This window comes from Ailuropoda melanoleuca, chromosome 1, assembly GCF_002007445.2.
Source record: "Ailuropoda melanoleuca isolate Jingjing chromosome 1, ASM200744v2, whole genome shotgun sequence".
Taxonomy (NCBI): domain Eukaryota; kingdom Metazoa; phylum Chordata; class Mammalia; order Carnivora; family Ursidae; genus Ailuropoda; species Ailuropoda melanoleuca.
Window position 1 is genome coordinate 205,531,526 of NC_048218.1, and position 24,849 is coordinate 205,556,374.

The 24,849-nt window shown below is 52.9% G+C and overlaps 1 protein-coding gene across 1 annotated transcript; it reads right to left on the minus strand.

The window, feature by feature from the left end:
- Positions 1 to 558: 558 nt before the first annotated feature.
- On the minus strand, positions 559 to 21,507 carry PDIA4 (protein disulfide isomerase family A member 4). The gene is made up of 10 exons (XM_002923767.4): positions 21,162 to 21,507; positions 15,318 to 15,498; positions 13,762 to 13,967; positions 11,355 to 11,493; positions 8,942 to 9,147; positions 8,663 to 8,821; positions 6,452 to 6,603; positions 3,304 to 3,460; positions 2,626 to 2,859; positions 559 to 1,834 (listed from the first exon to the last, which is right to left on the minus strand). Exons 1-10 carry the CDS (start codon positions 21,247 to 21,249, stop codon positions 1,419 to 1,421), a joined length of 1,938 nt encoding a protein of 645 aa, XP_002923813.2. The 5' UTR covers positions 21,250 to 21,507; the 3' UTR covers positions 559 to 1,418.
- Between the last annotated feature and the right edge of the window lie 3,342 nt (positions 21,508 to 24,849).

Here is a 24,849-nt window from a genome sequence, read left to right on the forward strand (position 1 = left end):
TGCCTGGGCCTGAGTCAACTGGAAAGCAGATCCTCTGGAAAGGCTCACGTAAGCTGCCCCTCCCCAAGACCTGCTTCCTGCCCCCCGCCAGTCCCTGCCACAATCACAGTTACTGTTCAAAGAGCTGCCACCAGCTCCACCATGTTCAGCCTCCTCACTTCTGTATCAGTCGAGCTGCGAGCAGGCGAGCACCAGGACAGGGGAGGTGCAGACGGCACGTGCTGGTGAACAGAACCACTGGAATGAGTCCCCCCGGGACCTCAGTGTCGGGGCTGCACCAGCTTCCCGCCCTGCCCTACCCCTCCTCCCAGGCCCCTGGACTGCTCCGGCAGTCCCCGCAGCCTCTGTCCCTGCCGCATCCCGTCCGAAGGTGCCACTGCTCACCTCCACACACCAGAGCGGAGACCCCCGGTGCCCTCCATCCTGGTCAGGAGGATACCCCATCCCCTGGATGTTCAGGGGTCTGAGGCAGCCCGCAGGCCGGCCAGCCCTCCCCGCCAAGCCTAGGTCCTCAACTCAGCCAAGGCTCCGGGATGGAGATGTTCTCTGACACAGTTATGGAGCTTCATTTTCAGTAATTGTTTTATTCCATCACGACAGCCTACCCTATCTCTTCCATCACCCTAAGGTATCCACCTGTGCCCTGGGTCACCTCTCCTCAGGCAGTACTGATTCTGAAGAGGTGGGGCTGCCTAACCCAAGTGGGGGGGGCCTCTCTCTCCCCGAGGCTGAGCCTTGGAACCTGGCTCCCGGGGTCTGGGGGACCTGGGAGCTGCTCCTCTCCCCGCAGTCCTTGGCTTGAAAGCAGAAGGCACGGCGACGCCCAGTCCTGCGCAGGGATGCCGCCTCTCTCAGGACTGGGTGACGGCCCAGAGGTCGGGCTGAAATGTCATCCTTGGCAGGGTGCTCAGTGACAGTTCCTTGTGCCATACAGGAAGAAATGAAAACTAAAGCACATGGACAAATCTTCTCCAGCGAGTAATTCCTCAGACAATGGTAAAATAAAAGGCCAAAAAAAAAAATCAATGTGATTTGGCAAATGTTTTCTTAAATTTTAAATTAAAAGAAAAAAACATTCACACAGAAGAGATTCAACTTATTTGCTTTGAAGAAATATATTAAAGAAAATGGAAGGTTAAAAAAAAAAAATCACACCCCAAATAATGGTAAAAATAGATGTATCCTCTGTAAAAATCTGGGCTAATCTACGGAGTCCTTCTTACCTATTCAGTATTCAGAGCATGAGGTGAAACCCCAGAGTATTAAAAAAAAAAAAAAAAAAAAAAAATTAAAAACCAAAGAGATCCTGCCCTTGCGCTAACCCCCCAGCTGTATGGCTTGCGGGGGCTCTGGCCACCGGCTGCTGGGGGCTCCAGTGTCCGGTCCCTCCCGCCCGCCACAGACCTCACTCGAGGCCTTCAAAGGTCTTCCCTGGTCCTGCTCAGTTTTGTGGCATGTTCTTCCACAAACTTGCTCAAATGTTCCAGATCTCTGTTTCCGTCCTCAAATTTAATTGGGTTCTTTTTGTCCCCACTGGGGGCGAAGTAGATGGTAGGGAACCCCTCAACTTTGTAGCGGTCGTTGGTGATGTCGTTGGCAGTGGCGTCCATCTTGGCGATGACCAGATTCTTGTGGTTCTTGTACTTCTTGCCGAGGGCGGTGTACTCGGGCTCCAGCTGCTTGCAGTGCCCGCACCAGGGTGCGTAGAATTCGATGAGGACATCCTTCTTGGGGTCCATCACAATGGAGTCAAAGGTCTTCCCCACCACGACCTTGACAGGCCCCTTGTTGTTCTTGGGCACCGGCTGGGATTTGACGACTGGCTTCAGTTTTCCTGCCAAGGAAAGCAAGTAGGGGAGTGAGGGGAGTGGTGTGAGTGCTGAGAAGGCCCTGGGCTCTGCCGGCTCGGACAGGGAGCCTGACATGCAGGGGGACGGGCAAGTCAAACACACCAGGGCCAGGTGGGGCCCTGCCTCCCCAAGCTGACCCCCTGATTTCTCTAGTCTCTTCACCCCTTCTACCTCCCCAGTCCCTGCAGAGGCCAGAGAGGATGCTAATGGTCCCACCCCAGGCCTGATGGGCCACCAGGTCCCACCCAATGAGGCGGTCCCATGAGAGGTGCCACCTGGTGCAAAGGGGCTGCCGGGAGCCGGAAAGCCTCGGTGGTCAGAAGCAGCAAGAATACAGCAGACGGTGGGGCAAGGTCTGCCCACAGCTTGGCCCGTGCCAGGAAACTGGGCCACTGTGCTCAACCAGACCAATAAAGATACTCTGTCTAATCCCTCAAAGCAAGTTTTCCATGTATACAAATCTTATTTCTAGCTCCAAAAGCCTGTTTTGCTTTAAATACTTTTAAAGTAAGGCTTCCTGAAATTTCTAAAATACCTGCCTTTTCTTTTTGTAAAAAAAAAAAACAAAAACAAAAAAACAAAACAGCAAGCAAAAGAATGGAGACTCTCCATGTCCATTTGCCTATCTCTCAGATATAGGAGAGGAAACCCAGGGCCAGGCTCAGCAGAATAAGCGAGTGGGGGAGATGGGGTTGGAGAACTGGGTGCCCCCCCCACCCCTAGGCTGCGTGTGGGGAAGCAGGACGAGGTCCAAGGGGGCGCGGCCAAGGCTCACCTTTTTTGAAAGCTCTGACAAACTCCCGGAGAGCGTCAGAGTCAAAGTCGTCAGGCTCCATGGCGAACTTCCGCCCGCCCTCATCCAGGATGGCTGCGTTGACGTCCTCCCCGCTCTCACTGAGCCCCAGGTCCTTCACCTCCGTGGCGAAGTCCTCCTCGTCAGCCACGGCAAAGGTGTACTCGGGGAAGTCCTTGGCCACCTCCAGGACTTTGTTCCGCCAAAACTGAGTGGCTGAAATGGGAGCAAGCACTGTGAGCTGAGCCGCAGAGATCAAGCTGAAGAGTCCTGTGGCTCAGATCTCTGACCAGGCTCACGCCTAACTTGGAGAGAAGCATTTCTGAAAAGCCACCTTCGTGAGCAAGCGCACAAAAGCCCAGTGAGCCCAAGGACATAAGCCCCCGCCTGCCTAAGGGTCAGGGGCCAGCCTAGTCCCAGCTCTGCAGCCTCTGAAAGCCTCCAGGCTTTGGTGGCCTCATCTCTAAGAGGGCTCTGGACTCTGCACCAAGTTCGCCTCGGGCTCGAAAAGGAAGGAAAAGGGGTAGCTACATACACAAGGGAAACCACCTTGAAGGCATAAATAAAAAATCCACCCTAGCCACCACCCTGCAAGGGCCTGGGGACAGGATTCCTAAATGCCAGAGCCCCACCAACAGGACAGGTCCCGGGGTCTCTCACCAGCTCTGTAATCGAAGCTGAAGTCCACGCTGTAGTAGACGACCACCAGAGGGCGCCGCGTGTACCGCTTGGCGTCGTTGGAGGTCTTGCGGTGACCCACCAGAGGCAACGTGTACTTCAACACGTGGTCCTTGATGGCTGCCCCCTCCGTGGAGCTCTGCAAAAAAGCAGGGACAGGTGAGGAGCAGTCGGACAAAGCGGGGCTCATGTCACCCCACCTTCTGCTGCCACCGATGAGAAGGAAGACATCTGCTCTGAAGGGCCAGGCGTGGGGGAGGAGCCATCTGAAGGTGAGCAGCTCTGGGAGCGCACCTGGTAATTCCCTGCGGTCTTCTGGGGCTCCTTTCCTCCAGTGTCTCCTAAGTGAGCTTCTGGGGCCATTGAGGACACCACGTGCCCTTTCCTCTGAGTCTGGGCTCACTGTCGGTGTCAATCAGAAACCACTCGGGGAAGGCAGGCTTCCAGAGAGCAGCTGTTTCCACCGCTGAACTGAGCGGAATGATCCCTTCTCCCCCTCATCTGACCCTCACAATAGCCCCTGGGGGGCATTTTACCGACGACACAGCATGTGAGGTGAAGGCAGACAGGCCCAGGTGCGCACACTGGCGAGAAGCCATGTTGGACTCTGAGTTCTACCTGGAGAGGCCACACCCATGACCACCCGTTTCACCAAAGCGCTTCCTCTCTGGTAAGACCATGGAGCCAGAGAGAGCTACAGGGCCTGGAGGCTGCTCCAACCAAGGCCACCCCTCCTGCGATGAGGCCCGGCGGCCTGGCACATGAGGGCTCAGCAGTCTAGCACCAGGTGGCCGTCCTTGGACAGGCTCAGTATCACTGGCTCCTAAGGCTGGTTCCTAAGGCTTTCCAGGTGTTTTCCAGGTGAGATGAACCCAACGGACATTTCAGGCAGCACCCGTGACCAGCTGGGTGCAGTGGTCTGGGGACAGGGGCTGGGGTGACTGCCCCAAAGGCCATGCAGGGCCCCCTGGCTCACGCTAAGACAGATGCTGAGCCAGATCCTCCAGACACCAGCCTCACAAGCACCCAAGGGTGGGCACTGCCATCTCACGTTATGGAGAAGAAACTGAGGCACAGCCAGGCTGAGCTGCTCACGCAGGCTGCAGAGCTAGAAATGGTGACCACCGCACTCTTCACTCTGGGCCCGAGTCCTGTTGGGATGGGACAGGATGGCAGGACTTGCCAGGTGGGAGGGGGAAGGTGCTCCAGGGGAGGAAACAGCAGGAACCACGCAGGGGACAAAGCACAGAGGATGATGGGGTGGGGGGGAAAGTGCTGGAAAAGTGGCCGAAGGTGACAGCAGGGCCATAGGCTGTCCTTAGGACAGCCCCCAGACTGAACATCACTCAGAAGGTGAAGTCAAGGGTCAAGCAGAGTGAGCCCAGGCAAACCCGCTCTGCAACCGAGCGTGTACCACCCACAAGCCCAACCCTGAACTCCGGGGCCGATCTGGCCTCACGTCCTGCGAAGAGCTGCTTCCTTCTCATGGCAGCGATTCCTGGGCTGCCTTTCAAGCCGGCTCCCTCTCACCTGCCCTGCCTTTGTCTTCCTTTTGTACCGAATTCCAAATTCACTTTTTCTTTATACTTTAAGTCATCTCTATACCCAACGTGGGGCTTGACCTCAGGACCCCGAGATCTAGAGTCACACGCTCCCCCAACTGAGCCAGCCAGGCGCCCCTCCATAACCACTTCTTAAAAACCTGCATTTTACTGCTGTACGATGTTTATGAAGCAGTCTAAATAATTTCTCCAACAAAGGTGCTACCTGAGTAATACCAATCCATTTAAAACGAAGAGTAAAAAGGCAGTGATGTGTATACAGACTAGACCGAGCGGCCTTAACCTTTCTGGAGTCAAGGACTCCTTCAAGAATCTGTCGAAAGCTATAGACCCCTTTCCCGGGGACATGCACACCACCCCGAATGTGCCTGACTCCTGGGGTCTGCAGCACCCCAGCTCACGAGAGCCCATCTCTAGACCCGGGGTCAGTACCTAAGGATGGAAGGAGAGGCAGTGGATGGGACAGGAGATGGGGCAGCCGCCGTACGTCCCGGGAGAGGGGCCCTGGGCCTGAGCAGCAGCAGATGAAAGGATGTGCACCAGACTCTGAGAAGGGGCAACGGGGCTTAGGCTCCAAGGAGTCAGGGATTCAGGGCAGCCCCTCCAAGGCCCCCTGTGTTCCCAGTTCACAAAAATGGATCAGAACGGGCGTGGCTGCTCCCTGTGGCCCACGCGGAGCTCACCCCGCCTTGCCCATCACCTCCTTCAGGTCCCATGAGAGCCCTCTGCCTAAACAGCGAGGGTCATGGCCCAGCCCTTCCCCTCACCCTGCTCCCAGCTGGCTATGGGAGCCAGGCAGACGGCTCACTGCTCTGCATTCCCATCTATCAAAGGAAAGCTCTGGCTTCGAGACAGAAGGTTTCTTCCAAATCCGGAGATCTGCTCACTGCAGCACTGGGCCCCCATGAAGCACTCGGGACATGAAGCTGTATCCAGGCTTAGCCTGGGCCAGAAGCTCCCTCCACCCTCCCCAAGGTGAGTACGTCACACTCGGAAGTCATACTCAGAAGATGTGGGCTGGGCAGGCCCCAGGGAGGTGGGGGAGGAAGGCCAAACCCATGCGCTACTCTCCACAGCTCCAGCCAAGGAAGAGAGGCCTGCCGTCACTCTGTAGCTCAGCGCCTGAGCCGCCTGTTGACTAAGGAGGCTGAACTCAGACCCAGGAGCACGTCCTGCCAGGGATGATGGCAGACACGCAGGCCAGAGCCACAGCGGCTGAGCGCCGGGGGAGGCTGGCGCTGGCCTGCAGGAGGAGCAGAGAGGGAGCAACTCTGGCAGGTGCAATAAATCACAGGCCACCCCGCCGGCATCCTCAGCCGCCCGGGACCCTGCACCTTTACCGCGGGGATCAGGGCGCTGGGAAGGGCAGTCCAGAACCTACTTGTCTGAAGCACAGAGCAAAATCTGCTTCAGATCCCCAGCCACTGCTCGACCAGTAGCCTCAGGCCGACCAAAAGCCTGGCTGTACAACACAGCGGAGGCTTTCAGACACTGTATGTTAACTCACTGCAAGGTAAATACAAACAAAGCAGCCCAGGCTGCTGTGACTCCGGACGGCCCTGCCTCACCTCAATGTCCATGACGTGGCTCCGCGGCTCGTACTTGGACTGGAACTTCTCAGGCTGCATTACGACCAGCTTCCCCGGGGAGACTTTCAAGAACTTTGCTATTTCAGTGTTGAAAGTGTGGTGGAATTTATAATCTTCTCTCAGGTTGTTCGCTGAGAAATTAACAGAATGATAAATACACAGTTTATTAAATTGCATCACTGACCGAAGCTGAACTCACAGCCCCAGCTGATGCCCTGTGAAGACCGGAATTAGCACCGTGAATTCTGCGTGGACAATGCCCAGAGCTTAAACACCCAAAGGAAGTTTGCATTTTACAACCTGGTGTAGGTATAACACCTTAGAGCCTCTAGCTTAGAAGTTGTTTTTTTAAAAAACCAAAATAATAAGCAAACCAAATGTTCACAGAACAGCTTAGAGCTAATTTGTCAGGAGCTGTCTCCAATGCTGAGAAAGCCACAGATGGTCCGTGAGAACAGGTGGGCACCACATTCCCCGTAGCCACACGGTGGGTTTCCACACCCAACCTCTCCTTGGATTGGTGGCTGGTCTATTTGTGGGCTGCAATTCTTTTGCTATATATACTTTTATTTAAATCTCGTGAAACTCTCAAGATGAAACCCCACTGTCTAAGGACACTTGAGAACAGGGGCTGGCAAACTTTCTGGAAAGGGCCAGACAAGATCTTTGGCTTTGCAGGCCATACCATCCCCGCCACTCAACTTTGTACTGTGGGGTAAAAGCAGCTCGAAAACATGTATACCAGTGAGTGTGCTGCGTTCCTGTAAGACGAACAGAACCAGGCCAGCCTGCCCACCCCTGCCCGATATCCCCTGGACGAGCGCACCGCAGTCTCTGCTCTGTCCTGAGCCGAGTCTGTGATCCAAACACTGGGTAAGATGTCAGAGGTGCTCCCAACTCCAGAGGGTGGGCCTCCCCACCGGGTTATTGGAAACACGTTTTGGGGGAGGTAGGAGGCGGCTTTTAAAATCAGCCAGAAGTAGATTCAAATCTCAATTCTGAGACCTGTGAATGGTGTGACTTTAGGCACGTGAGTGATTCACCTCCCCGGGCCACAGTCTCTCCTCTGTAGAACTGTGGCGGCCTACTTCGCAGCCACGGGGGAGACTGGGGTCTCCCTCGTCAAGATTCTTCCCGGCTAGTTCCAAGGAGATGACAAGGCTACCTAACCAATAAAGACTGACGAAGCACCTCCACTCTGGCCCCGGCCCCAGACACGGAAGTTCCCTCTGCTCTCAGCCTTACCACGTGAACCTCCACTTGACACATGCACAGCTGTTCTGTGCGGCACCGGAACCAGCACTAGGCGGCCATCGGTGCAGTTACAGGACTGTGATTACTCCTCTAAAACAGAAAACCAAGCCATCTGTGGTACGTGAGTGGGGGTGTGGGGGCGGAGGGCGCTCAGAAGGAACTTGACAAGGACGGAGAGGATCCTCAGTCTTCCTGAAAGAAAACGTCTCTCTTTCATAACCTAGGGTCAGGCAGGACAGCAAGTACACCTGCCACCAGGCAGGAGCAGACGACGGATCTCAGGACAGGGGGAGTGCCACTTGCCCCCACAGGACACACCCTGGGACAGCTGTTCCCAATAACTCCCCCTCTCAGGGCCAGCACTTCGTGGACGCTAGCCTTACTAGGTGCTTCGTCCACATTACCTCAATGGAACAACCTCCTGAAGTAGAAAAGATCTCCACAGCCGATTATTTAATGAAGTACATTTTAAAAGAAAAGATCAAGTCACCACCTGCGCTCACATGCTAGTAACTGGCAGAGGCAGGACTCGAACCCGAATCTGACTTAGAAACCCTCATTTTCTGGTCGAGACGCTGCCCCTTGCAGAGGCGCTGGGAAGGGGCTCCTGGAAAGACAGGGAGGGAGACAATGAACTTGGATGACTCTGACGTGCCCCTGCCCTCCCCTCAGAGGCCAGGAGGGAGCTGGCACACCCATCCACTCAGTATGAGATCCTATCTCCCAGGTGTAATCAAGGCAACGGGGGACTAAGCTCTACTCTAGCCCCAACCCCAGAAAGGAAAGCCTGTTCCCCACAGATGCTATCTCAATTCCTAATCAAGCTATCCTTTAAACTGCCGCCCCAGGAGTTTCCCACAGAATCAGCAGGCTCCCCAGAAACCTATCATAGCCTGGGCAGGTACGTATCGTCCAGCCGAGAGGACCACTACTCACCAGCATCCTGGTACTGCTGGTAGGCTGGGTCACTCTCTGCTTTAAAGACCCCAATGATGATGACGTCATCCCCATCCTTCAGGAACTCCTGGACCTGCTTCAGAGCCACGACCTCCTTGGAGGGTGGCCCGGACTGCTCGATCATGTAGTCCACGATACCTGGGAGCAAAGCACATGCCTGAGGAGGAGCTCGGGGCTCCACTGTTCTCCCTGCCCCCACCTCCCCCGGGACAGCTCTGCTCCCCCTCCCTGTTGAGCCAGGACTGGGAGGCAGCCTACCATATTTTTCCCGTGGGCCGTTGTAATCAAAAGGCTTTCCCTTGCGGAAGATTTTCAGGGTGGGATAGCCAGAGACATCGAACCTCTTGGCCAGGTCTGTCTCCGCAGTGGCGTCGACCTTGGCCAGGGGGATTGGGGGGGAGCGCTTGCTCAGCTCCTTGGCGGCCTTCTCGTACTCGGGGGCCAGCTTCTTGCAGTGTCCACACCTACAAGAAGCATCAGTCCTTGAAGCGCCTGTTCCATCATGGACCCGGCCTCCCATCCGAGGAGGCAGCAAAACCCAACCTGTGTTCCCGAGCAACTCGGTTCGATCCAGCCAACCTCCGAAGGTCTCCCAGGTGAGGGCATAGAGAGAGGCCCCTCTGGAGGCCAGCATGACATCACTGGCACTGGTGCTCACACAACAAGAGGACGCACACCACACACACATACGTGTGACAAATGCACGTGACACAGGCAGGAACATGTAATGTGGGAAAGCCTAAGAAAGACAATGTCCTAAGAAGGAAGATTCTCTCAGTTGGAGAGTCGGGACAGGTGAGGACACCAAGACAGGGGTGGCTTCATATAGGATGTGACAGTTGATCTGGGATAGGACAGAGAGGGAGGAAGTGGACCTGAGCTCATCAAGGGTGGGTGAGGGGAGGGACAACGTAACAAAAGCCCGGGGCCAGAACAATGAACACAGGGCAGGAGAAGGTGGGCCTGAGCCAAGGGAACTGGGAACGGAGACAACTTAAAATAGCCTGTGTGTACGGCAGGAACCGACGGATCCCACGTGGGCAAGGGCCTCACCAATCACAGGCTCTGCAGACCCACGTGGGCAAGGGCCTCGCCAATCACAGGCTCTGCAGACCGAGCTGAACGAAGCACAGTCTCACATTAAGGTCCTCAGGGCACCTCCCGGCTGTGCCCTACAGAATGTAAACCGTCTGCAAGGAGAGGATAACGTTCTCCGCAGCGTCAGAAACAAGGGGCATTTGCTCTCTAAGCATTTCCTGAGCATGTGACGTGAACAGCAGCTTGCTGAACTTAGCTCCGGGCAAGTACGATGTAGGATCCGTAACTCATTGAGAGACATCCCTGTGTAGCTGTTTGTCCTCCAACACCTTCACCAACTCATGGGCCCCCCTGCTCTCCGAGTGCACCAGGTGTTCCTCCCGCCCCCGCCCATCTGTCCCCTCTGGGTACGCACACCCTACGATGACCAAGGGCAGTGCCTTATGCTGCAGAGGTCCAGAGCCTTGGGTCACTGTCATTCGCCCCATGGTCACATTCCTGATTCTGGTCTACACCACCCACCCTGACAAACACAAGCCTGCTCAAGAATCATGACCCAGGATGAAGTCACCAACAGACAGTACCTGGAGCAGACGACAGTCTTCCCAGAGCACTGGCCACGACACTCACATCTCCCTTGAAGATGGCCTGCCTTGCTGTCTCCTCCAGCTGCCCACGCCTCCCTCCTCTCCTCACGAAGCACGAGAAACGCAGCATCGTGGCTCCCAAGCCGGCACCTCGATCAGCCACTCTCCCCCACTCTCCGACTGCCTTTCTGGCATCTTCTTTCCCACATCCGGGTCCCGACCCACCGGATTCCTGCTCCTGCATGTTCCCACCTTGATCATTTCTGCGCTGCTCTCCTCGATGAGATGTCATCACCTACTATCTGGGGCCAGAACCAGCTGTTTCCTGCACATGCTGGGGACACGTAGGCCACGTCCCTGCTAAACTCTAAGGAACTGGCCCAATTCCTCGGCAGAGCTGGGGCTTCCTGTTTTCTGACAGAGAGCAGGCTTCAATCCCAACCATGTCCTCGGGCCGCTGCCCCCAAACAAGAGCTCCTCAGGACCCCCCAGCTGGGCTCTGCTGTTTCTCTCCTACAAGAGGCCCAGTTGTAATGGAGGATTTGGGGGCGAGAGAGGCAGGAGACAGGGTGAATGGAGGAGACAGAACTGCGGGAACCCGGAGGCCCGAACATGAGAAGGGCACACGTCTGGAAGGTGAAGCAAGGTTGAGGGTCACCTTCCAAGATTCGCTCCAGAACATCTCTGCCACGAGCTGAGATAAAACCACCGTTCAGACACCTCAGGAGGCAGCAAGGCTGGAGCAGGCAGCCTGAGGCCACCAGTTACCACAGCCCTGCCCACGGTGGTGGCAGCCCTGCTCTGTCTCCCAGGCTTCACGCTCCTCTGAGCTATAGGCCTGTCTACCTCGTCCCACCCCTGGGAAAATACTACCCCTCTCCTAGACACATCAGCTTTTCTGCATGATGGGTACAGGGCAGCCCCTTGTTCTCGGCTCTGCCTCACGCGCAGGGGTCCCTGACGCCCCTGCCCAGTGGCTGGGGTAGTACCGAATGCAGGACAGAGCTCGTCAATATCTGAGCAACACGGGACGGACACCATCTTACCACGGGGCATAGAACTCCACCAGAATGATGTCTGCGTCATTCACCACTTCATCGAAGTTCTCTTTGGTCAGCACAAGCGTGACTTCTGGTGGAGGCGTCCAGTTGGGCTGGGAGATCTCTCTGACCTTGGCAACGATTTCTGAAAGAAACCAAACAAGCCTGAGCACAGGCAGACCCTCCCCGCAAAGGCAGGTGGGGAGGAGAGGACGGAGAAGCGGCAGGGCCAAGGAGAACAGGAAATGGGATTCCCTAAAATCCAGCTGCATCTCCAGCCAGTGCCACTCTGCAGTTTGAGGCCACAGTTCAGGGTATGAGGGTCCACTCTTCCCTATCCTTCCACTGCCTGGCGGCTTCTCTGACAGCCCAAGACCAAGCTGACGAGAGAGGCCCTGCTCCTGCCAGATTGTGGTGCTAACTGCGAGCGCATCTCCCCGCAGCCGACCGTGAGTGCCCACAAGCAGTCTCGAGGGCGTCCCCTCCTCACGTACAAAGACCTATGCATCTAGCCACGCAATGTGGCACAAGCACGTCACGACGTGCAAAAAATCAAGAAAAATGAAGAGAGCAGCACGGCCCCCACTGCTCAGGCTGCATCAGCATCACGGGGAAGGTAGTGGCCTCGTGCCCCAGGGACAGACTCAATGACGGGAGTGGGACACAGAACACACTCTCACAAGGCACCTTCCAAGTGGCTCTTAGGAGCACTGGTGGCAAACTTCACGTTTTTCTTTTTTCTCCTTTTTTTGTTCTGCTGTGCAATGGCCAAGAAGCGAGAGCTGAGAACCACTCCTGCAAAGCAGGCGGCTTCCGGCGGAAGTGTGTACAGCGGCACCTCTGCGGCACCAACACGGCGGGAAGCCCTGGTCCCGGCCCACACCCAAAGCCCGAGTCCATCAGTGTCGGGGAGGCCAGCGGCCCAAGGAGCCCCCTTTGGCAAACACCACTCTCGAGATCCCCAGCGAGCCCCACCTCTAGCGGTCAAACATTGGGCACGGACCTCTAAACACACAAGCCTGTTCACTTTCAAACAATACGGACACGGCTTTATGCCTGTGCTCAGATGAAGTTCCTTTATGTGCTGGTGTGGCTAAGACATTTTTCATTAAGTAAAACGTGAAGGTGCAAATGGCGATTAAGATATGCTAACAGGGGTGCCTGGGTGGCTCAGTCATTAAGCGTCTGCCTTCGGCTCAGGGCGTGATCCGGGAGTTCTGGGATCGAGCCCCACATCAGGCTCCTCCGCTGGGAGCCTGCTTCTTCCTCTCCCACTCCCCCTGCTTGTTCCCTCTCTCACTGGCTGTCTCTATCTCTGTCAAATAAATAAATAAAAATCTTAAAAAAAAAAAAAAAAAAGATATGCTAACAATTGTGAGAAATGACACACATACACATACATTTGCTCTCACGTGCCCACAGTATCTCTGAAGGACACAGGAGAAACTTGTTACACGAGCCGCCTTCCCAGGCGGGAGCTGGACAGCCAGGGTCTGGGTGGAAAGACTCTTATCTAGCCCCTTGAATTCTGAACCCCATAAACGTATGAACTAGTCAGCAGACAATGTGAAAGCAAGCGTTAACAGCTGTGATGTTTCCTTATGCGCCTGCAGTGGGTACAATCCCTAGGGGGGGCACAGGACAGGCCCTCTGCCAGCTCGAAGGGAACTCCAAAATCAGATCCAAGTCACCCCTGGTTCTCAGATGAGGAACCCAAGGCCTGGCGAAGGGAAAACACGTGTCCAGGACACAAGGGGACATGCAGATACCGCTATGTCCACTATGCCACACTGGGAATGGAAACTGTAACGTGATGGGTTTTTTCTAGTGACTAAGAGATATGGGGAAGATACCACCGTCTTATTTGTTCATTCATTTAAAAAAATTTTATTTTGTGCCTAATGTAAGTCAGGCAGGGACCCATCAGGCCTGGTTTTGGAGAACTGCCTGGCTCCCCACATCAGGGGTTTTCAACACAGGGCTCTGAACCCACAGCTTCAGATAAGCCCTGGGAGCCTGACCTGAAACTTAGGGACTTGGGAGGCAGGAGATAGGGCTCAGCACTGGCTTCAGGAGCCCACCAAGTGACTCTGACAAGGGTCAACACGAGCAGCACTGCTCTAGGGCACCTCCTAGAACCGCGGCCTTGTGTGTCACGTAACACAAGGGCTCCGGATCTTGAGTTTCACAGTCTGAAATGAGAAGACACCCCTCCTACCCTACGACAAATTTACTTTGATCTCAGTTACCTGGAACATTCCAGCAGGGAGCACTCCCAGAAGCTGGTGCTCCTGGGGCCACTCCCAGCCCACCAACTTATCTTCCTCTCTCTTATCCAAACATCCCCCTTTCTACTTTCCAGTGGGAAGAGAGTCCTAGCCCCGCCTCCCCCAGGAGCACAGGCTCCACTCACCTTCCTGAGTCCTGGAGCCCTCGTAGTCCACAGCCTGCCCCTTCTTAAGGACCTTGATGGTGGGGTAGCCGCTCACATCAAACCTGCTGGCCAGTGCCGACTCTGACGTTGCGTCGATCTTGGCCACAGGAATGGGAGGGTCGTTCTCCTTCAAGGCACTGGCGATTTTTTCATATTCTGGAGCAAACTGCTTGCAATGTCCACACCTGGGAAGGAGAAGCAGGTTAATTCTACCCATGGAGACTTACATCCAGCAATGCACTCAGGAACAGGGGCGCCAGGACCAGAACGACTGCAGTTAAGAGGAGACACACAAGGTAAGACAACAAGGAAGCCAAGGCGGCTGGAGCCAGACAGATGGAGGCAGGAACTCCAGCTCTGGCCTGGGCTCAGACTTCCATAAGCTTCTCAAAGTTCGTCCAGGGACTCCTCGCATGGGGTCTGTGAAGTAAAAAAACTCTTTACAAAAGACCTTTCTGGCCTTCTTCACTCATTCCCTCAGAGCATACAGTGAGTTTTCCAGAGGCTACATGACTGACCACAAGGTCAACATACTGATGTTAACATGGAAAGTTTATTGTTAAAGATGAGTTAATATGGAAATGCCTCAGTTCTAATGTCTAATATGGTAACTACAGATAGCCATGACCCACATAAAAAGCTATTTGGACTCACAAGACCAGAGTTTGAGATGTACTGATCTACAAAACACTATGACCTCACAGACCTCTTCAAAGGACTATTTAGATATTTTATACAAAACGCCTCATGCCTGAACACCACGCACTGGACCAAAAACAAAGTATAGCTTAACTATTCTGTCTCCAAAGTGAACCAAAGAGGGCAGGGCAAAGAGGAAAGACAAGAAGGGATTATGAGATAAAGACCAGCAGCAGAGGTGAGGAGGAAGGGCCCACGAGGGTGAAGGACAGGACAGGACAAGTGGGGTGCCCACTGCCCCCGGGGATGGTGTGTCTTCCCATACTGGAAACCACCCGCGGGCCACACCTGCACCTGGGCAGCAACTGGCAGAGGCAGGGTGGCAAGTGGCCTTGAGATGGGTCAGGGCAGAACCTGTAGCCAGGGACGGGTCTGTCACCAACACAGGTCTCCATGTCATCACATACCCATACCCCAGCTGTAACTACCAGAGGACACATTCTTTTTTTTTTTTTATAAAGATTTTATTTATTTATTTGACAGAGATAAAGACAGCCAGTGAGAGAGGGAACACAAGCAGGGGGAGTGGGAGAGGAAGAAGCAGGCTCCCAGCGGAGGAACCTGATGTGGGGCTCGGATCCCATAATGCCGGGATCACGCCCTGAGCCAAAGGCAGACGCTTAACCGCTGTGCCACCCAGGCGCCCCAGAGGACACATTCCTATTTTAAACTGCTAGGGACCACGTTCCGTGAGGGCTGGCTCACTGGATGCTGAGTTCCTGGGGTTCCTGCACCCACACTCCCCCCATCACAGGGTTTGGAGGTCCGTGAGGCGTCAAGCATGTGAGCACTGATGTACCCCTCGTCCAGGCTGGTGGGATAACGAGGGTCCTTACCATGGAGCATAGAACTCCAGCAGCACCGTGTCTTTGTCAGCCACGAAGTTATCAAAGTTCACGTCATTCAGGACCAGGACACCATTTTCTTCCTTGACTTCCAAGTCATCCTCGTCATCGTCGTCGTCGTCCTCCTCCTCCTCCTCCTCATCCTCAATGGCATCTTCTTTATTAGAAGAATCTGAGCAGAAAATATCCAGACTGGTTAGGAAATTGGTGACTCTTCTCCTTAAAAACTTTCCTAGAACCCCAAACCTTCCAAATGTGTCATGAGTCCTGAGGGGCCCCTGAGGGCCACCACGAGCCGCAGTGGGGACATCAGGTCTCCCCTACCCCAGAAATTCTGCTCCAAAGTTTGCATATTGGGTCGCCACTTAGGAGTTCACTTGAACAGAGGTCCCAGTTACAAAGATGTTTGCAAAATAGAAGTTAAAGTCTAAATGCCCCAGCAAGACTTGAGGGCAGGACTTGAGGCTGCAAATGGAGCCCCCCGGCAGCCTGGCTCGGCATGCCTCCCACCCAGGCTGGGCAGACCCTAACCGTCAGCCCCTCCTCCCCACTCTGGGGTCTGATCCAGTCCCCAGCACCGCCCCGCTGCAGGCTCTCCAGGCCTCACCCCATAGCAAGGCTCCTTTATCCACATCCCATGCTTTGTGCTCTAAGGCACTTCGTTTTGCGGTTACCCCACGTTTGTGCTCCAGGGCGGAGCTAACTTTCACCAACACCTTCCTCTTCTTCACGCACTATGCTTTGCACAGGTCGGGCCTCCTTCAGTCTCCCGTGAACAAATGGCTGCCCGGCTCCCAAAACAGCACCCACAGGACACAAGGACTCACACTCGACTTTTCATTCTGGAGGATGGACTACTAACTAATTCCATTTCTGAAAGAGGGTGGCATTTTACCTCATATGCACAAAAACCAGCCCCACAGGTTTCATGGTCCTTTAGAGAGAGACTGAAGTGTGCAGGGAAGAGGGTGGGGAATTTTATTGACTTACAGAGTCACCCCAGAGTAATGCCCAGGGTAGGAGTTATCCCACAAAGAATTTTAAAGATTTACAGGGTCAATGTGCATCAAAATTACACAACAAATCGCACCTCCGTCGGATGCCTTGCCTTGCAAAGCTCTCTTCCCAGAGCACAAGCAAGTGAGTTCAGCTTACTACCCAGGTTTCAGGGACTATCTTGCCCAACGACAGATACAAGGAAACATGGGACGGCAGCTCTTGTCACCGGCTTCCCCCGCGGCAGTCTCACCAGCCAAATGCAGCTGGGCCCCGAAATGCATGAACTCTGCGGCCAGATCATGTCAAGGGAACAATTATTCTTTCCTGAGATGCTTCTCAGGAGATAAAGCAACTCTGATGCTTCTGTGTTGAGGGCGGAGGATGAAGTCAGCCTCAGGATCCGGGAACCTCAGGGACTTGCCCCACCCTCACCCTGCCCCTAACGAGTCCAGGGCTGGCTCCACAGCTGCTGGGACAGGCCAGGGAACCGGTCTGGGTGGCGTAGCAGCTCTGTTCCTTTTCGTGAAAATCTACCAAGCTGCAAACTAACTACAAAAAGCAAAGCAAAAATCCACCAGCAGCCACACTTTGCTGCATCATGTCCCTTTACACATCCTGCTGTTTCTCCCTGACTTCCATGTCTGTCTCTCCAGCCTAAGGTAAAGTTCTCCTCCTTTGTGGGGGAGGAAGAAAGGCCTCTAAAGTCCCAAAAGAAAAGCCACCAATTTGAGAAGTACAAACCAAGCGGACTCCCGGTTTCCCAGGGGCCACGGCTCTCTAGCATCTGCCCCTGCCTCCCTCCGCCACAGCAAGAAATCTAGGGGAGGACAGGCCTGCAGAGGCCCGGGCCCCCAGCACTGTCATCCGACCTCCTGGATGTGGAGGAGGGCAGGACCTGGGGAATACAATGCGGGCTCAACCCCCATCTTCGCCCCTTAGGCTGGTGGCCTACACAGAGTCCCTCTCCCCCCGTGATGGGCAGCCAACACTCCACACCCAGGTCTTCGTGAATCTGAGCACCTAGTGCTCTGGGGAACCTGAGTTTAATACTAGCTGGCCAGGGCTTCTAGGTGCTTCTGGAAATACTGCCTACAGCCACCCCGCAAGGCAAGAACCAAGCACTGAGCTTTCCTGTTGTGGCCTGTGGTACAAGCAGTCACCCTGGCTTTCCAAAAGGCTACTCTGACCACTCAACATTTGAAAAGTCCTACCCAGAATGACCTGTGTGGTGGCTGCAAAGCTGAGGACTTGATGCGGGGACGTTCTGCAGGGTCTCTGCTCCAGGTCAGGGGCCTAGGAGGCACTGCACCCGCGGCCTCCGATCTGGATGCTTCCCACAGGCTGGACGGCCTGCTGAGGACAGTTAGGCAGGGCTTGTGGGCCCCGCAGATCCGATCTCACTGCCTGACGGCTCTGGCCAATACGGGAAGCAGATTAACTTGTAGGCGGACGGAAAGACGGGCGCACTGGATGGAAAGAACGATCTAGGGTACTTAATCCGCACTTTAAGCTAGAAGAGACAGCGGGGGGAGGCAGAGGGACTCGACAATCCACTCAAAGCACTGGGATAAGGTGAATTTTACAAAAAAAGGACAAGGAAACCTGCCTTCTTTCCTACGCTCAGCCTGATGTGGGCTGTGAGCACCACTAGTGGCAGAGCTCTCAGGATCCAGTGGGTGTCCCTGAGAGGCCACGGGACAGAGCTCCAAAGAGTGAACTCATTTCTTGATACTTGGAATAAATAAATAACCCAACTTTTTTTTTTTTAAAAGAACAAACAAAATGACAGAACCTGCCCCACATTATTAAAGACTCTCAAATGCATTAAGGCATGCCCCTACCTTTCCAGTCCTTCCTAGCCTGCAGATAACCCTGGGACTGGACCCTCTGTGACCTGAGAGGGTGCTGGCTCTATATTCCTACCTACTAGAAAGCCACACATCCCTGCAAGGAAAATATCCCACATTTTAACAGGGAGACAATTTTTTCACTGGGCTTCACTTTTAAGGCTGGACATTCTAGGACAGAAAATATATCCACAGCCTTCTAGCATCTTCTGGATGGGTGCCATTAACCTCAGTATGAGGCCAATGAAGCCGCCCACATCACCTCCACATTGCTTAGCCCACCTGGTAAGGCCTCTGCGATTCCTGTCCACTCTCAACAGTACCTCTGACGATAACACCGGAGCCCTGCCCAGCCTGGATGCAGGCAGCTCCTTCCAAGATGTCCTTGCTCTACTCCCTCAGCTGCTCACTCTTCAGTCCCCACCGGCTTAGCGCCTAGAGCAGTTGGATAAACTCTACCATTAGGTCAACACTGAAGCTGACATTAAATATGGAGAAAGAGAAACTTGTCATCAGACAAATCATTACAGCAGCTATTTGTTAAGTGCCAGGCACCGTGCTGCGCTCGTAAACACATTCTCTCACCCCTTGAGGGACACTTTACATGTACTTTACGGATGAAGAAACTAAGGCACAGACAGGGTGATCACCTGCCCAAGGATCACGAAGTTACTTAGTGGAGGGTCCTGACCACTCAGCTGCTCTCTTGTCACCTCAGATTGTTTCCCAATATGCCCAAAGCTTTAGGTGGAATCATGTGATAATTACTTCTCAGGAATGAAAAGAGAGGGGCTGGACAGTTCATTAGCACTACACACAAGTGGATCTTCACTTAACTTTTAAATCTAAACCAATCCCAGATAAAAACAGGCAACAACCAGCATCAAAGTATTTTCTTTCACTGTTTTAGCTGGAAAGATGGGAAAAGTACAGGTGATTTCTGATCTGAGGCACAGAAAGCCCCACCACCTAAGGCCTGCACCACCACAGCTTAAGCTCTATTTAGTAACCATATTCTTGGGGGGGAGAGGGTGTTGTCTTTTGTGGCCCTGACACCACTGGGATGTTTGAATCTGAAACGTAAGAGAGACAAAACAAAAACAAAACCGAAAGACTTAGAACATCTGCAGTGGGAGAGAAATGTGGCCCCAAAATAAATTTGCAGGACAAGTTACCTGTGAAAGTGAAGGACCAAGGATGCCCTCAGGGATGGGAAAGGGTCAAGGTAGGGACTAGAACTCCCCCCAGCCCAACCCTGCCAGAGGACAGTGCCCTGGAAGACCTGCCATGACCATGACAACTCCAGAGGTTCCTGGGCTCAACCCAGAGGCAGCTGCTTCCCGGGGCCTTCACAGCATTAGCGAACTGTCACCCAAATAATAAACCTGCAGGTCCTAATAACCCTTGGCATGCACCCAAGTTTGCCACTGTCTCAGGCCTCTTAAGAAGCCCCTCAAAACAGAATCACTAAATCAAAGTCAAGACAAAACAATTTTGCTTTTCAGCAACATTCCAAAAATGACCCTCCATCCCACTGGTCCTCAAACTTAAGGTGCCCCCCAAAGTTTAACTTGCATGTGAATCAATGAAGAACATGTTTAAACTGCAGATTCCAGGGCTGACCCCTGCAATCTGCTTTGGTGTATTTTGGGACTCTGTATTTATTTATTTATTTTAAGATTTTATTTAACAGAGAGAGAGAGAGAGAACACAAGTAAGCAGAGCAGCAAGCAGAGGGAGAGGGAGCAGGCTCCCCGCTGAGCAGAGAGGACCCTGAGGTCATGACCTGAGCCTTAGGCAGACGCTTAACCAACTGAGCCACCAGGGCACCCCTGGGACTCTGTATTTAAAAAAGCATCAGGTGATTTGGATAAAGGTCCCAAAATTCACCTGAAGGCCACGCTGCTTTCTACTTCCTCTCAGGAGGTGTCTTTATCACCAAGTGCTTGTTCTTACTTCCCTTTCTATTTGGGTTTAGACTTGAATTAGTGACCCACACAGAAGTTACTCAATCTGTTTGAAAGGGTATAAAGTTCACACTTCCCCTACACACTGTCAGAAAATGGGGTTTATTTATATTGGAACAAACTAGCTGGCAAAATCTGTCATCAGGAGAAAGGCCAGAGAGGAAGAAAGTTAAGACCAGGAATGTGATGCCTGTTTTCTAGGAACAGCATTCTTTTCTTGACTAGTGTATTCTCTTTATCGAATTTCTCTTATGCCATTTGTTTTCTGCTAGCTGGTTTCCAAGAAAAATGTGGCAATAATGACTAGTAGCTGTCCAGTGCTCCTACTAGAGCGGGAGCTTTATGGGCCGTGGTGGCCACGCTCATCCTATACTCCCAGAACCCTGCTCAGTAACTGGCACATAGTAGGTATTGAATAAATGGCCGCAGAGGGAATGGAACCTTTGGTTTCTAACAAATGCAAACCAAGCCGTTGTCCCTTTCTCCCTCAAACCAATATCCATGAGCTATTTATTTCCAAATCTACAAACTACATTTTTAAAAGACGCTTGCTGCCCACGTCTGCCCTGGAGAGCTCCTACCAGGTCTTCTCGCCTCTTCTCTAAGACCTGTTTTGAAAACAGCGGCCCCCTCTTGTTCAAGCTCCCTGGGCGTGTTCGCCCGGAAATTTTAACCAGCTCCCAAGCTCCCCTTGCCAAAAGCGAGCAGTCGACCCGAACCCGAGTAAAATCTGAGCGCGATCACGAAGGAGCCAGCTGCAAAAAAGGCACTTGGCACCCTCTCCGCGCCCTCAGCTTCAGTGGCAGGGGGCTTGCTAGGAGGCCTCCGCCTCCTTCCTCTCCCGGGATCTCCTAAGCGATTCCGCTCACCGCTACTGCTCTTAAACTCCAGCAAGTTGGCACCAGACGTCAGTTTTGGAAGGGCTCCGCATGAAACCCACCGGTCCCGGGTCGCAGCCACCCCGGCCCCCACTTACAGGTCCCTGCGGCCCATAAGGCCCGGCCCGCTGCCGGGCAGCTCACCTTCGTCCGGCCCCCCGGCGCTCGCTGCGGCCCGTAGCTGCGCCAGCGCCAGGAGCAGAAGCAGCAGGCATGCTTTCCGGAGCCTCATCACGACAGTGCGCAGCGCGGCCTCCCAACAGCCCCTGGACGCAGCCGGACCTCGAGCCCTCGCCTCTACAGCGAAACGGGAGGGAAGGCAAAAAACCCCCCAGGAAGTCCTCGCCAGCAACGGGCTGGGGGCGGAGAAGCCACCGGCGGGCCAATCCCAGACGGACTGGGGGTGCGGGCCGCGTGCGCCTCGCTGCGCGTCGGGGCCCCGCGGCGCCGCCCTCCGCCCCGGCCCTCCTCCCCGTCCTCCTCCGCGCGCCCCGCGGCTCGCGCGTTTAAAGCTCCGAGCCCTAACGTGAGGTGCCCCCTTCTGATTGGCTGCGCCGCAGCCACCAATCAGCGGCTGCCACTCGGTTTGCCGGGAGCGCACAGGCTGAGAGAGGGAGTGAGGGAGAACAAAGGCGGCGGGCCTGGGCCGGAGGGGCGGGGCGGGGCTGCGCATTGGGGGGCGATTGGCTGGCGAGGCTGTGGGCGGGGCGGAACTTGGGAAGGCGGGGCGCGGCGGGGCTCCGGGTCCAGCCGCCAGGCTTGGCTGGAAGAACACGTGTCCTTACAGGAGCTGTAGGGAAAAGCGTCGGGTGTTCGCGCTACTAGCTCGGCCTGGTGAGGCTTGAGGTCGAAGCGGCAGAGGGGCCTGAGCAAGTTATGTTGACGGGAAAAGAGAACGTGGCCCTTGAGTCTGCTTTATGTTCGTGGGCTTCTTTTTGTGTGCCTTTCAGCAAATAAAAGATTGCATTTTTTTCCTTGGTTAAAACACATACTGGGCTTGGGGGCGGGGTTGAGTATGCTGCAAAATGAATCCAGACCTAAGAGTTCTGGAAGCTGCCCTCCGCGGCTTCATTTATGAACAGACCATCAGTTGTTTGTCTAAACTTTGTCTCCTGTTGTTTATTACTCTAGTGATTTTCAGCAAAAGTGCAATACCAGATAGGCAATCTAGTGGCCTACATATACCTAAATACAGTCCAGGTTTGCCTTCCTGACAACGTATAAGAAGAAAATTAGGTTAAAATAATTTTTGAATGCCAAACCTGTGGTGTGTATTAGGGTTTGAGACTTCTTCCACCCGAGGGGATTAGTATGCCTGAAGAGTTAGAGAAGACAAATGGAGGAAAAAACTCTAGTCCAGGAGTATTTTTCTGTGTATACAGATTGAGTCAGGAAGGAAGAAAGCCGGCTACTCACAGACTTTAGCAATTAGAAAATTTTAATTTAATAAATCTTTAATGAATTCCTATGAATCTGATGGTTCTCCCCTCAATTTCGTAGGGCAGAAAGACATTCTGCAACTAACAACACCAAAGTATACATGAAGTGACCTATTTGAATGCTAGGGACGTAGAATATCGAATAGTTCAATATCATTTTATATTTATCTGTTTTTAAATTCCAGTATGGTTAACACCCAGTGTTACTAATTTTGGGTGTACAATATAGTGCATCAACAATTCTATACACTACAGGTGTTCATCAGCAATATCATTTTAGAGAACTCTTCAAAAAGGTTGAGCCTAGCCAGAATCCCCCAATCCCCCACCCCCCTCCCCTCTGAGGCCCTCAGTTTGTTTCTCATAGTATAGTCTCTCATGTTTCATTCCCCCTTCTGATTACCCCCCCTTTCTTTATCCCTTTCTTCCCCTACCGATCATCCTAGTTCTTATGTTCCATAGATGAGAGAAATCATATGATAATTGTCTTTCTCTGCTTGACTTATTTCACTTAGCATTATCTCCTCCAGTGCCGTCCATGTTGCAGCAAATGTTGAGAATTCGTTCTTTCTGATAGCTGAGTAATATTCCATTGTATATATGGACCACAGCTTCTTAATCCAGTCATCTGTTGAAGGGCATCTCGGCTCCTTCCATGATTTGGCTATTGTGGACAATGCAGCTATGAACATTGGGGTGCATATGGCCCTTCTCTTTACTACGTCTGTATCTTTGGGGTAAACACCCAGTAGTGCAATGGCTGGGTCATAGGGTAGTTCAATTTTTAACTTTTTAAGGGACCTCCACACTGTTTTCCAGAGTGGCTGTACCAACTTGCATTCCCACCAACAATGTAGGAGGGATCCCCTTTCTCCACATCCTCTCCAACAATTGTTGTTTCTTGCCTTGTCTATCTTTGCCATTCTAACTGGCGTAAGGTGGTATCTCAGTGTGGTTTTGATTTGAATTTCCCTGATGGCTAATGATTTTGAACATTTTTTCATGTGTCTGTTAGCCATTTGTATGTCTTCATTGGAAAAGTGACTAAGACCCTTTGTTGACACAAGGTCTGGAAGGAAACCTTTCAAAATGCAGTATAAATATATATTATCTCTGTGTGTGTAATCAGTATCACATTACTTGTGAAATTAAATATGTTCTTTTTAAAAGCACTTATAGGGATGCCTGGGTGGCTCAGTCGGTTAAGCATCTGCCTCCAGCACAGGTCATGGTTCCAGGGTTCTGGGATTGAGCCCCACATTGGGGCTCCCAGCTCAGCAGGGAGCCTGCTTCTCCCTCTCCCCCCTGCTCTTGCGCTCTCGCTACCTCTGTCTCTTTCAAATAAATAAAGGAGATCTTTAAAAAAAATAAATAAAAGCATTTATAGTATAGCAATAGAAGTTCATTCAATAGCAAAACATCAAGTTGGAAAGATCCTTGTTCTTTCTTTATCATTAAATCTCACTGATTTAGTTATGGGGTTAGTAACAGCAGGTTGGGAGACCACTGTGCCAAAGCTCAGAATAGTTTCATAACTATCTCCAAGATCCCTAAAATTGGTTGTTAGTATAGAGAGGCTGACTGTTAAGTCATGCAACTCGCCCCTGACGTGTCCCTCCAGCTGCCATTTAACTGTTGGGCTATGTTTACAGGTCAGTTTGAACATGTGCTTCCCTCTTTGAAGCATCCCTAGAGAAATGACCTATGGGGAAATAATCCTCCCCATGTAGATATTGTCCAGGCGATCTGTGACATCATTACAGATCCAGGCACTTAGGTTAGCTGTCACATGCCAAGTATATATGGTCAGAAAACAGTACACTGAGACCAGGCAGCTGCCCATCTCCATGCCCTGCACGATGAGTCTTATGATTGATCTGATCAGGGAATTAGACCATGTAGGATGAAACAATCTCTTATATGTGCTTGGAGAACTCAGGAGTGGTCCTGACTACCATCCTATGATTACGATAGAAGGGGAGAAAGCTGGAGGCACCTGGGTGGCTAGGCCAGTAGGGAGCCCAGCTCTTGGTTTCAGCTCAGGTCATGATCTCAGGGTCAGGAGATGGAGCCCCTAATCAGCCCTGTTCTCAGTGCGGAGTCTGCTTGTGATTTGCTCCCTCTCTTTCCCTCTGCTCCTCCCCACCCCCTCTAAAATAAATAAATAAATAAATAAATAAATAAATAAATAAATAAATAAAACCTTTTTGAAAGGGGGGGAGCTGAAGCTTTCAAAAATAAAAGAATTCATTTTCAGAAATATCTGCTTCTTCAGCCAAACACTATTGTAGCCAGAGATACACTCACCTGCATGTAATTTTCTATCCTACATTTTAAACTTAATATTGCATTATAATAGTTTTTCCCACCCTGTTACCTTGTCTTCTGAGGGA

What these genes read in the sequence shown, in the direction of transcription:
- PDIA4 (XM_002923767.4), bottom strand. Translation starts at nt 21,249, where the DNA reads ATGAGGCTCCGGAAAGCATGCCTGCTGCTTCTGCTCCTGGCGCTGGCG. An exon ending in GGGCTCCAGGACTCAGGAAG is followed by an intron (nt 11,494 to 13,761) that starts GTGAGTGGAGCC and finishes GGTTTCTTTCAG; the next exon opens with AAATCGTTGCCAAGGTCAGA. An exon ending in TGTCAGAGCTTTCAAAAAAG is followed by an intron (nt 1,835 to 2,625) that starts GTGAGCCTTGGC and finishes TTTCCTTGGCAG; the next exon opens with GAAAACTGAAGCCAGTCGTC.